General features: G+C 37.5%; 1 protein-coding gene and 1 long non-coding RNA gene across 4 annotated transcripts in view; one reads left to right on the top strand and one right to left on the bottom strand.

Annotated features, from left to right (window-relative positions):
• The window catches only part of USP14 (ubiquitin specific peptidase 14), a 41,963-nt gene that overhangs the window by 7,693 nt on the left and 21,392 nt on the right, over positions 1 to 12,878 (bottom strand). For both annotated transcript variants that reach the window (XM_086373041.1, XM_086373040.1), the window contains exons 6-13: positions 8,389 to 8,447; positions 7,683 to 7,813; positions 6,700 to 6,780; positions 6,244 to 6,329; positions 5,467 to 5,581; positions 2,960 to 3,025; positions 2,723 to 2,815; positions 1,662 to 1,790 (exon numbers count right to left, since the gene is read on the bottom strand). In XM_086373041.1, the coding sequence (XP_086229167.1) occupies positions 1,662 to 1,790; positions 2,723 to 2,815; positions 2,960 to 3,025; positions 5,467 to 5,581; positions 6,244 to 6,329; positions 6,700 to 6,780; positions 7,683 to 7,813; positions 8,389 to 8,447 (760 nt within the window). The remainder of the gene's footprint in view (positions 1 to 1,661; positions 1,791 to 2,722; positions 2,816 to 2,959; positions 3,026 to 5,466; positions 5,582 to 6,243; positions 6,330 to 6,699; positions 6,781 to 7,682; positions 7,814 to 8,388; positions 8,448 to 12,878) is intronic.
• On the top strand, positions 3,569 to 10,705 carry LOC147346059 (uncharacterized). 2 transcript variants are annotated; one of them, XR_015153892.1, is made up of 3 exons: positions 3,569 to 3,704; positions 5,116 to 5,291; positions 9,905 to 10,705. It is a non-coding gene; the product is annotated as an uncharacterized LOC147346059 (long non-coding RNA). The 2 variants fall into 2 exon arrangements; XR_015153891.1 differs by lacking the exon at positions 9,905 to 10,705 and having other exon boundaries at positions 5,116 to 5,984.

The raw sequence follows: 12,878 nt of genomic DNA, 5'->3' as shown, positions 1-12,878 counted from the left end.
TCACATGCAATAGGATCTGGACCTGTACCTCATCTCACATACAAAAATTAACCCAGAATGAATCAAAAAGCCTAAATGGAGGAACTATGAAAACCTTAGAAGAAAACATAACCTTCCATGGCCTGTGACTAGGTAATGGTTTCTTAGATATAACACTAAAAGCAAGAGTGACTGAAGAAAAAAACAGGTTGAACTATAACAAAATTTTTTAAATTTTCCTCTTCAAAAGACCCTGTTAATAGGATGAAAAGACGAAGCTACAGGCTGGGAGAAAATATTCAGAAACCATGTATCTGACATAGGATTAGTATTAGAATATAAAGAACTCCCCAAATTCAAGAGTAAAAGACCAAATGGCAAGTGGGTAGAAAAACAAGGGGTTTTCCTGGTGGCTCAGATTATAAAGAATCTACCTGCAATTCAGGAGACCTGGGTTCAACCCCTGGGTCAAGAAGATTCCCCAAGAGAAGGGACTGGCAACCCATTCCAGTGTTCTTGCCTGGAGAATTCCATGGACAGAGGAGCCTGGTGGGCTACAGTTCATAGGGTCACAAAGAGTTGGACACAACTGAGCAACTAACACATACACACACAGAAAATATGAAGAGACATCAAAGAGGGCACATAGATGCCAAAGAAACACATGAAGACGTGCTCAACATCATTAGCCTTCAGGCCACATCAAGCAAACCTACACAAACGGCTAAAATAATAGTGACACTACCAGGTTCTGGCAAGAATTCAAAGAAAATAGATTGGCAGACATTGCTGATAAGAATGAAGGGGGTAGCGGAAAGTGGACTTGGCTACAAAGGGGCAGCGAGAGAGATCTTTGTGATGAGAAAAACGTACTGCACCTAGACCGTATCAATGTCAATATTCCAGCTACGACATTATATTATAGTTTTGCAAGCTGTTACCACTAGGAGAAACGAGGAACTCTATTATTTCTTACAACTGCATGTGATTCTACAATTATCTTGAAGTTTAATTTTAAAAATTCCTCTTAACAGACACACAAAACCTGCAGAAGAATTTAATTTTAAAATCTGGTATGTAATATCACACTGGAAATATTCCTAGTTACCAGGAAATATCTTTTTCCTTTTCAAGAAAACATGTAATTCAGCTGTGCCTTCTCTGAATTTAAAATATACAATTTATTAAATATAAAGTTGCTAAGGTTATAATTTTAACAGTTACAGGCATACCATTAGCACTTATTAGAAGATACAAATTTAGTTGTCACAGTGGGCATAAAGGAAACAATATTCTGTGACACCAATCCATTTTAAGAAATGAAGATAACGTCATGTCTTACAAGGAAAATAATAAAATACACTAAATTTTACAAGGCAAGACGTTATGTGAAATGCTTTGAGGAAATAAACTTTAAAAGAATATAAGCTGCAAATTTTAGGGGAAAAGGAAATATTATGTTCATTCTATCATAAAGGACCCATTCAGCATAGCTAGAGTCCTTTTCCTTATGCTAAAATATATCTAAAACTTTAAGGGCTTCACCAATACATGTAGGATTTGTATATATGCCAAATACAGACTCACCCATTAGTACTAACAGATTAACAATATACAGTGAATACTGAACACAGAGTAAAGATAAACATGTTAAGGTCAGAAAATGAACAATAAGAACTTACTGTCTTTGGCTGCTGATTTACTTTTTTATCCTCTAGATCCTTGAATTTTGATCGAAAAGAAACCATTTTCTCTTGAAGTTCTGGTGTACATAGTTCATACACATCCAACATAAGAGGAAATTTCACATCCTATATACAAACCAAAAATAAAAAGTGCGAACAGAATTAAAAAGGTAGTTACTCAAAATATTTACCACACTTTTACATTACTGCTTTCATAGTCAAATAAAGCTGAAAATAAGACCTATAAAAATCATGTGGAGACCCATGCAGTTGAAACTATAGTGCTTATTTTCAATCTGGCCCTAATTTTAAGACAAAAATTCTTTTGAACTTTTCTGTCAACATTTTAACCCTTATCAAACTAACTACAGAGGAGCTACCAAAATTTTAAACAACAAATGAAGCATTTCAGAAATACTAAACTAGCAGATTACTTCAACTACATTTAACCTGCTTGTACAAACCTAAGTATATCTGAAAATGTATTAATGAAATTCAGCTCAAGAGGTTAGAATTATATACCCCTTCCCAAAGGATCAGAGACTCTATGGATACACTGCAGAGCTACAGTTCAATGAAACGGACAAATCCTAAGGCTGGCTCTGACATCAAATGATTATTCTTTGGGCACCAGTAATTTAACACTTTCCCTTCACCTGGAAGAAAGGAATCACACAGATGACAGTGTGTTACACTACCGCTTAGCCCACTCCTGTCCCCAAACCTACCGGTATCTCTGCAACTGAGGATCTGGTTTAGTGGTACTACTGGGGACAGGAGGGCATCCATCAGAATTACCTGGGACTCTTGAAAAATCTAAGACCCGAGGCCCCCCTTAATCAGATGCTTGGACAGGGCTGAGGGGGAGGCATGCGTATGTTAAAAGAAAAGGGAAAACAGACAATTCCAATATATATTCCTGATTAATAACCACTTATCTAATGTTAATAACTTCTGTATAGTATTTTGAAGTGAGTTCTAAAAGAATAAAGAAATCTACTGTAAATAAGGAATTACCTTCAAAAAATTATAATTATTACAGTAAATTTATTACTAACCTTAAGAACTTTAGCATTCACAGATTCCTTCTCTTTGTAAAAAAATCGAACCATCTGAATAGTTAAGTAAGCAGGTAACCGGCTGATCTTTGACTGAGGAGAGAAAATGGAAAGAAATTCTATAACATGCAAACGCCACACAAGTTTCTAATTCCTCAGTTTGGTAAAAACAAAGTCTGGGTAACATTAATTAACCAGCAACCTTTCGATTAAATGGAATTGGATTCCAAAACTTACAGATTTGATGTACAAAGCATTTCTTTGCAATGTTGGAGACTGTTTGGTGATTTCTTCCTGAAGTCGCTAAAAAAGAACAGAAGACCAAACATTAAAAAATGTCTTCTGCAATACAGAATTATATCTTTAACTCTTTGAAAACTTAGGACTATTTAAGAGATAACGTATAGTATATCAACAGATTTATACCCCTGAGAAATACTCTGAATGAAGACAAAGTGAGAAGGCTTTTAGATATGGTTTAGTTCTTAAAAGGCATAAAAATAATTTGTCTTTACTTGCATGAACTCTTCAGAATGTAAATATTTGAGTCTTTTAATTTATGATCCAAATGGTCAGATTCTGAGACTTTATACTGTGTTTTATACAACATAAGGAAACCTTTCATGGTATTCTTCTATTTACAGATCGTCAGAATATTTGTATTAGAGGAAAAGGAAGAGAATGTAAATAACTCTTGTTCTTTATGTTTTATGTAGCTAAGCCTTCCAGAACCAATCAATTATTGTTAAATTTGAGAAAGTCACAACACAGAAAACCTGTTAATCTAATAGATGTGGGAAAGCCTTCAGCCCTTGCATCTTCTAACCAGTGTCCGCCTTTCCATCCTTACAGCCTGGGTGGCACTGAGCAACACAGGTCTCCCTCTGGGCATCATCTGTACTGGTAGTGACAGCACTTCGTCGCAGTGCTGGTGTCAGAACTGCATGAGTTAACACATGAAGAAAACTTGGAGAACTATTTGGTACATAGTCTATGTTCAGTAAGCATGTTGGGGGCTTCCCAGCTGGTGGCAGTGGTAAAGAATCCACCTGCCAATGCAGAGACGCCAGAGACTCACGTTTGATCCCCGGGTCAGGAAGATCCCCTGGAATAGAACTGGCAACCCGCTGCCATATGCTTGCCTGGAAAATCCCATGGACAGGGAAGCCTCACAGGCTACAGCCCATATGGTTGCAAAGAGTCAGACACAACTGAGTGACTAAGCAGCAACAGCAGCAAAATCGTCTTATACTCGCATAAAAATTGTTCCAGGTTTGATTTTTAAAAATTACTACCCACATTACGAAAGGAATCACTATGGAGTAGGTTTTTAACATTTAACCAAGTTTACTCAACAATGAAGAGGTAAAGAAATGTGGAGCAAAATTACTCAAGGATAAAACCAATGATGACAAAGCATCTAAAAATACCAAGACAATTAATGTTAACATCTCATGAAAATGTGAAAGCGTATCTGGTACTTTGTAAAATTTTTAAAGTGCTCAGTTATGTCCAACTCTTTGCATCCCCATGTACTAGAGCTTACTGATCAGGTTAACTATGTATTACTATCATCAATCCACCATCATCAAGATATTCCAGGTATACTTAGCTTTCATTGAATTTTATAAAATTATTAAGAAAATAACCTGGAAAGTCCTTGTCAAAATATTCTATCCCATACTCTCTAATTAACATTTTGATGCCACGAAACTTGCCCCAATTCACTGACTATCCTTCAATAGATGTGCATACTTAGGAATACTGAGGAATTCCCTGGTGGTCCAGTGGTTAGGACTCTGAGCTTTCATTGTCGAGGGGGCATGGGTTCAATTCCTAGTGGGAGAACTAAGATCCCATAAGCTGCACGGTGCAGCCAAAGTTTAAAAAAAAAATTGAGAGATGTACATATTCCCCCAAACTATCAAATAAATGACAGGCAAGCAAAATTGTTCTATTTTATCAATGTGCCCACTAGGGTGGGTTTTTCGGCATGGCAGTGGGGAGACAGAACTAACTGAATAGTGAGAAAATCAAGTTTTAGATCTGGCTTTGCCACCAACCAATAAAGTCACTTAAATTCTAGGGCCTCGACTGCAATCCTACTGCAATGGCAGAATGTCTACAGGCCCTCATCTGCACGGGCCAATCCCAGTGTCTATCTCGCCAGTATTAATATATCCTCATTACAATGCCCCCTGAGGCCTCCTTCGAGCCTCTGGTCATAACATTTTTGTCAACCCATCAATATACAGCCTTGTTTTATGAGTCTTTCTGCTGTGTAATGACACCTTAACACACACTGCTGACGCAGTAACACTGAACTCACAGCCAAGTACACTGTAACTCAACCCTGAATGAAGCTGATCTAACCAACGTTTTCTCTCCTTAAGGCCATCGCCACCTTCCTGCGCTTAGAACACCAGACGGCACTTTAGCAGCATGCCAGAAGGCCACTATCCACAGCAAGATCACCTACAAGAAGCACAAAAATTCAAGAAACGTGGCACTGAAATTACTGCAAGGAGCACACTAGTTTCCACTGAAACAAGAAGGCAGAGGGCCTCAGGTGAGACAGTGTGACTCACACATCTCAGAATTCTTGCCACCTTGCACATGTCTACAGGTGACCATGAAAGAACCATGAGTATTGATGTTGGGGTTATAAATAAAAGTTAGCAAGTAGGTATATTTGCAAGTAAAAGAATCCACAAACCATGTGGATAAACTGTAATTATCCTTACCAACTTAAGTCCTGTAAAAAGATACTTGACTTCTTGATTGATGAAACAGCTAAGCTGAAGCTGACTTTCCTTTCCTTTAGTGACTTCTTCTTCTTCAGATTCTGTACATTTCATGCTGTGCAAAGTAAGTTAAGGAATATACCAACAGCCGTTCAATTTGCTATATAATCTCTAACAAAATAAGTTATCCCAATGCTTTTAAAATTAATAACATCATTCACTGGTATTTAAAACGTTTTAGTCTCCCAGCAGAGATTCATTTCAATACTTAAAAATGCTCATTCACTTACCAACAATATGGAGTAATGAATGTGTGAAAAAGGATAAACTCTCAGCAAATAACTTGGTATTTATATAGTCTTAAAATGGTCTTAATAACTCAAAGATAAATCTACCCATGATCTAGAAAATGCTGCTCTCCTAAATTCATGTTTTATTAATTGCTTCCATTTCATGTATGTAATTTTGCTGATATATCCCATTTCATACAATTAAAAATTAATTCTCTATGAGGTGAATTAATGAAGCATTCTGTTGAAGATATTCTTAGGAAAAAATAACGAATGTCCTCCTTAAAGAGTCCATTTATCTAAACTTCAAGATCACTCCAATGGGTATTTTTTCAAATTCCTAATTTCCATATTTTTTAACCATAAAAACCTCTAAAGAATTTTCCTTCATATCCCACCCACCATCCAGTCAACAATACTATTTATACCAATTCATACTCAATAAGTTATGATTACAGTCCATATGAATCTTGGCTCATAAGGATACGTCGTCTCAAATTCAACTCCAAAGAACTGATCAATTAAACTTTTCTTTTTAGAAGGTGTCACTGCTGATGCAGATGAAGAATCTGTCTGCAAAAATTCAGATGAAATAAAAATTCCAATTTTACTTCACACGGGTATTAATGTACATCACCTCCCACACAATCCAGTTTAGTAACACATATTTAAGTTTTTTTTAAATGTAATCCCTGTCTGCAAAACCTTTCTACTGATCAAAAAATATTACCAAAAAACTACAGATGCTCAGTAAGCGCAAGGATTAAATTTAGTAAATAGTACACTGAAGTCAGGGGTCAAATGCAAGCTGTCAAATTCCAACTACAGATTCATTTATCTCAAGTATTCAAGGACATGTCTATCTATTAAGATGAACTTATTTCAAGACTTTTAGGGTGGGATGGAATGAAACTCAAAGCCTACACAAATATATTTCAATTACCTCTTTAACAGTATCATCCTCTATAGCTTCCAATTTCTGCTGTAATACTCGCATCATTTGTACCCAACACTCATTAGCATCCTGTAATTTAAAAAGTGACATAGTAAGTAATCCGGGCAGATACAGTGTTTGATTTACAAAGTACTTCCAAAATAATTACTGTTTCCTTAGGGAAGGGGAAGAAAGTTGTTTTGTTTTAAATATTAAGCCAAATTAAATATTTTATGACCTTCAAAACAGTGAAGCATTCCAGAATAGTTTGTTTATTCATTCAAGAGATGTTTAGTGAACTCATTATGCTAAACACCATTCTAGATACAAGGACTACATAGCAGTCAACAGAGTAGAAAAAAGTCCTAGTGGGGAACATAAATAAACAAAATAGAACAAATTCAAGTAAAGAGGGCTATGAAGAAAAAAAAAAGCAATATGGGAGTAGGAAGTGATTAGGGAAAGAGGAGTGTGCTATTTCAGTAGGACTGTCAAGGAAAGCCTCTCTGATGCCTTGACATTTGACCCATGAGACCTGAATGAGGTGAGGAGGCAAGGCATATCCCTATCTGACGGCCAAAGGAAAAACAGCAAAGGCCCTACAGAAAGAGGATATGTGGAGAGTTCTTTTTTTAAATAGCCAGGAAGCCGGTTTATCTGGAGAGAACTGCAAGGGGAACAGTGGTACATGACAAGCTCAGAAAGGCAGGCAGGCAGGCAGTAGACTGTTTAGGACCAAGACAGAAAACAAGGGAACCAACATAATCTTACATTCTTTAAAGGACTCTGGAGGCTATGTAGAGAAGCACCACAGAGGGCAGAAGCAAGACGGTCAGATACCAGACTACTGCACCTCTCCAGGCAAGAGATAATGGTGGTGTGAACTAGAGGGGACTGGCATTTGTATTTCCAAATAGAGCTTAGTCAGTCAGTGTAGGACACCTAAGTTTTACACGTACAAAATGAAAACCACAGAACCTTGCCCTGATTACCTGCTGAAGATACTGTCCTTGTTCGCCCTTCTCTGCAAACTGTGGAAAAGCCATGTGCAAAAATTGCAGTAGAATAATTGGTGGAATACTAGAAGAAGTTTTATCCATGGAGTCAAACAAATCTCTAAGGGCTTAAAAACAAAGCAAATACCTGCTTAGTAAAATAGTGACATAGTTAATATAAATACAAGCTACTGTAAACTAATTCTCAATTAATAAAGCACTGCGTATTAATTATTTTTAAGTATATCTACTCCTTTTGCAATTGCTGGATCCCTAATAAGAAAAAAAATTGTTTTTAAATCTTAAAGAATTCATCAGAAGACTTCATAATGCAATAACTAGCTATAAAAAACAACTTCTGGCTGGTGCTCTAAGTCTCTCTATCCTTGACAGCCTTTGCCTTCCTAACAAAGCAGTGTATATTCATTCAGTACAGAGAACACACAACTTCTGCCCAGAAATCAAACAGGCAGGCTTAACTGCTACAAATGAGCCATTATCAGGACATCAGGTAACCACTCCCAATGCTCCTCCCTTTAAGCCTATACTTGGTTGCCTTGTACTGAACTCCTGAATACTGCAATCTGAAATATGTTTAAATCCTTAAACATACTTCCTGAACACTTTTAAAACTAACTTGCCTTCTTTGATTTTGAAGGCAAGTATTCAGTAAACGCTTTTGGTAGAATATATAGATACTGACCTGCAGTAATGTACTGTGCGGACGCCATCTCTCCTGAAGCTCTCAAGGCGCCTGCATACCTATGAACAGCAGGACAGAGTTAGACAGATTCTGAAACTCAGACAGGAGGAAACAAGTTCAAAGGACTCATTATGACACTGACACCCTCAACTGTAAGTTTCCCTGAGCTGTCCCCACCATTTTTACTTCTCTTCCAGTCCTGGTTCCTTTAAGAATTATATGGGCAAAAAGGACTGCTAAGAAAAAGCAGAATTTAGGTAAATAAAGCCTACTTTACATTCTTTCCCATCTTAACTTATCTATAATATTTTCTACAAACTGTGCATAACAAGAAAGTACATATTTAATGTCCATTATTACAAAGAAAACAAAATATAATTTTGTTATATTTGTTATATAAATGAAGAAAAACGCTTTGGATCAAAAACATTAAATGGAAATCAATAAGCCTACATTCAGCACTAATTTCTTACACACACAAAATAAATTTCTAGTCATTTCCCTCACCTATAAAATGAGCTGTGTGTGTGTGTGCACGCACATGCGCTAACTCTGTGACCCTATGGACGGTAGCCTATCAGGCTCCTCTATTCGAGGAGTTTCTGATTTCTAAATTCATTTTTATGAATCTCAGTTAATTTACAGCAGTACAAAGGACTGGTCACCCACGGAAATATTCAAATCACCATATCTACTTAAACAAATATTTTATGACAAAGGATCAGAAATTATCATTCAGATAATATTAAACACCGGGCAACGGGAAAGAGCTGAGCAGCTGACCAGGAAAAGTACAACACCACACCAACCTGAGATGATAACAATGTTCCATTAACTTGACTGTAAAATGAGTCATAGAGAATTTATCAAAATTGCTCACATCCAACACTTAAGATGCATACCTTTCACTAGATATAAATTATATTTCAATTAAAACAAAACAAAACTCTGTGCTTATATAAGTGAATGAAAGAGGTCACAGAAAATGTTAAATTATATTCAATTGAAGAGTCTTGTTTTTTTTCACTTGTTTGTTTAGATCTTTTGGAAACTCCTACAACTAAAATATTCTTAATTTTTTTAATATACAATAATCCATGAGAGTGAAAGTGTTAGTTACTCAGTTGTGTCCAACTCTTTGCAACCCCATGGACTATAAGCCCACCAGGCTCCTCTTTCCATGGGATTCAATTCTCCAGGCAAGAATACTGGAGCAGGTTGCCATTTCTTTCTCCAAGGGATCTTCCTGACCCAGGAATCAAACCCATGTCTCCTGCATTAGCAGGCAGATTCTTTTACTGCTAGATTCTTTTAGCCACCAGGGAAGGCCCCTAAATTATATACGTTCATTAAAAAATTAAAAATCGTAACAGTTTCCCTGGCAGACACTTTAGGACTTTTAAAGGGTACTTCTGAAGTTAAAATGAAGTACTCATAAAGCAAGTGCACCCCATGACATCACTGAACCATGCCATTACATAATGGGCTGCTGTTATGAATTTACATCTCGCTACAGGGTAACAAGAAGATTAGAGACACCAAGGGGACATTTCATGCAAAGATGGGCTCGATAAAGGACAGAAATTGCATGGACCTAACCGAAGCAGAAGATATTAATAAGAGGTGGCAAGAATACACAGAAGAACTGTACAAAAAAGATCTTCACGACCCAGATAATCACGATGGTGTGATCACTGACCTAGAGCCAGACATCCTGGAATGTGAAGTCAAGTGGGCCTTAGAAAGCATCACTACGAACAAAGATAGTGGAGGTGATGGAATTCCAGTTGTGCTATTTCAAATCCTGAAAGATGATGCTGTGAAAGTGCTGCACTCAATATGCCAGCAAATTTGGAAAACTCAGCAGTGGCCACAGGATTGGAAAAGGTTAGTTTTCATTCCAATCCCAAAGAAAGGCAATGCCAAAGAATTCTCAAACTACCACACAGTTGCACTCATCTCACATGCTAGTAAAGTAATGCTCAAAATTCTCCAAGCCAGGCTTCAGCAATACGTGAACCGTGAACTTCCAGATGTTCAAGCTGGTTTTAGAAAAGGCAGAGGAACCAGAGATCAAATTGCCAATATCCGCTGGATCATGGAGAAACCAAGAGCGTTGCAGAAAAACATTTATTTCTTCTTTATTGAATATGCCAAAGCCTTTGACTGTGTGGATCACAATAAACTGTGGAAAACTCTGAAAGAGATGGGAATATCAGACCACCTGACCTGCCTCTTGAGAAACATGTATGCAAGTCAGGAAGCAACAGTTAGAACTGGACATGGAACAACAGACTGGTTCCAAATAGGAAAAGGAGTTTGTCAAGGCTATATATTATCACCCTGCTTATTTAACTTCTATGCAGAGTACATCATGAGAAACGCTGGACTGGAGGAAACACAAGCTAGAATCAAGACTGCCGGGAGAAATATCAATAACCTCAGATATGCAGATGACACAACCCTTATTGCAGAAAGTGAAGAAGAACTAAAAAGCCTCTTGATGAAAGTGAAAGTGAAGAGTGAGAAAGCTGGCTTAAAGCTCAACATTCAGAAAACGAAGATCATGGCATCCGGTCCCAGCACTTCATGGGAAATAGATGGAGAAACAGTGGAAACAGTGTCAGACTTTATTTTGGGGGGCTCCAAAATCACTACAGATGGTGACTGCAGCCATGAAATTAAAAGACACTTACTCCTTGGAAGGAAAGTTATGACCAACCTAGAGAGCATATTCAAAAGCAGAGATATTACTTTGCCAACAAAGGTTCGTCTAGTCAAGGCTATGGTTTTTCCTGTGGTCATGTATGGATGTGAGAGTTGGACTGTGAAGAAGGCTGAGTGCAGAAGAATTGATGCTTTTGAACTGTGGTGTTGGAGAAGACTCTTGAGAGTCCCCTGGACTGCAAGGAGATCCAACCAGTCCATTCTGAAGGAGATCAGCCCTGGGATTTCTTTGGAGGGAATGATGCTGAAGCTGAAACTCCAGTACTTTGGCCACCTCATGCGAAGAGTTGACTCATTGGAAAAGACTGATGCTGGGAGGGATTGGGGGCAGGAGGAGAAGGGGAGGACAGAGGATGAGATGGCTGGATGGCATCACTGACTCAATGGACGTGAGTCTGAGTGAACTCCGGGAGTTGGTGATGGACAGGGAGGCCTGGCGTGCTGCGATTCATGGGGTCGCAAAGAGTTGGGCATGACTGAGCGACTGAACTGAAATGAACTGAACAGGGTAACAGGGGCTTTCCCAGTGGCTCATCTGGTAAAGGATCTGCCTGCCAATGTAGCAGGCTTAAGAGACGTAGGTTCAATCCCTGGGTCCGGAAGATCCCCGGAGAAGGAAATGTCAATGTGCTCCAGTATTCTTGCCTGGAAAATTCCATGGACAGAGGGAACCTGGTGGGCTACAGTCCATAACGTCGCAAAAAGTCAAACACAATTAAGCAGGCATACACGAGCATACACACAGCCATACACAGGATGTAACTATTCAACATTTATGATAAAAGATGCATTAATGAATTATCAATCTTTTTTTTAATAACTGGAAATAGGAAGATCATAGATAATTAATACCATTTCCCCAAAACTCTCAATATTATGCCAAGAAAATAAATAATTCCTAATTAAGGTAAGACTATCCAATCAGCCAAACAACATTCATAAGGAACTTTACAAAGAAAAACCATTAATTAGAGAAGAGGAACAATGGACATGAGTACTGAGAGGTTTAACAGAAAAAAATACTGAGTGTTTACAGACAAAAGAACCAACAGAGTACTTTTCCCAATCTTTGTCAAGTCGATAAATAAAAAAATGATATAGACAATCTGAATGTAATAAAGTTAATGCTTATTATACTTTATCACCTACAAAAAGAGGATGTCTTGACTATATTTCGATCATTTGTGAAATATTCACTACCAATCAATCATAGATCAGATCAACTCAAACATTCATTGACAGAAAAAAGAGTAATTATTTAGTAGTATATACAATGGTGTAGTCTACGACATGAACAAAAATGAACACACACACAAAACATGGAAAAGCCAAACATAATGAGCCGGACTCAAATGAACATATAATATGTATGTTTCTGTTCATACAGAGTTCAGAGTTCAAAAAAAGCAAAATTACTCTATGAGGTCAGGTGAATACAACAACTTTAGAAAGAAGGGTGGGGGCCATGGACTGGAAGGGATTGGTGAAGGGATTTTCAGAGTGCTAACAGGATTCTGTTGATCCGTATTGGTCACAGGGATGTGTTCATTGTGGGATAATTCATGTCTACATGTTTCTATATAATTCAATTATTAAAAACAAACTTGGGTTTCGCACAGCCAAGAAAACCATAAACAAAATGAAAAGAATGGGAAAAAATATTCGCAAATGACGCAATCAACAAGGGATCAATTTCCAAAATATACAAATAGCTCATTGAACTTAACAGCAAAAAAAGGCCAACTCAATCCAAAAATGAGCAG

The sequence above is a fragment of the Bos grunniens genome, chromosome 24 (assembly GCF_055505025.1).
Source record: "Bos grunniens cultivar Pamir isolate PY7600 chromosome 24, Bosgru_T2T1.0, whole genome shotgun sequence".
NCBI lineage: Eukaryota > Metazoa > Chordata > Mammalia > Artiodactyla > Bovidae > Bos > Bos grunniens.
Note: the sequence above shows the minus strand (reverse complement) of the source record. Positions and strands in the feature narration are given on the sequence as shown.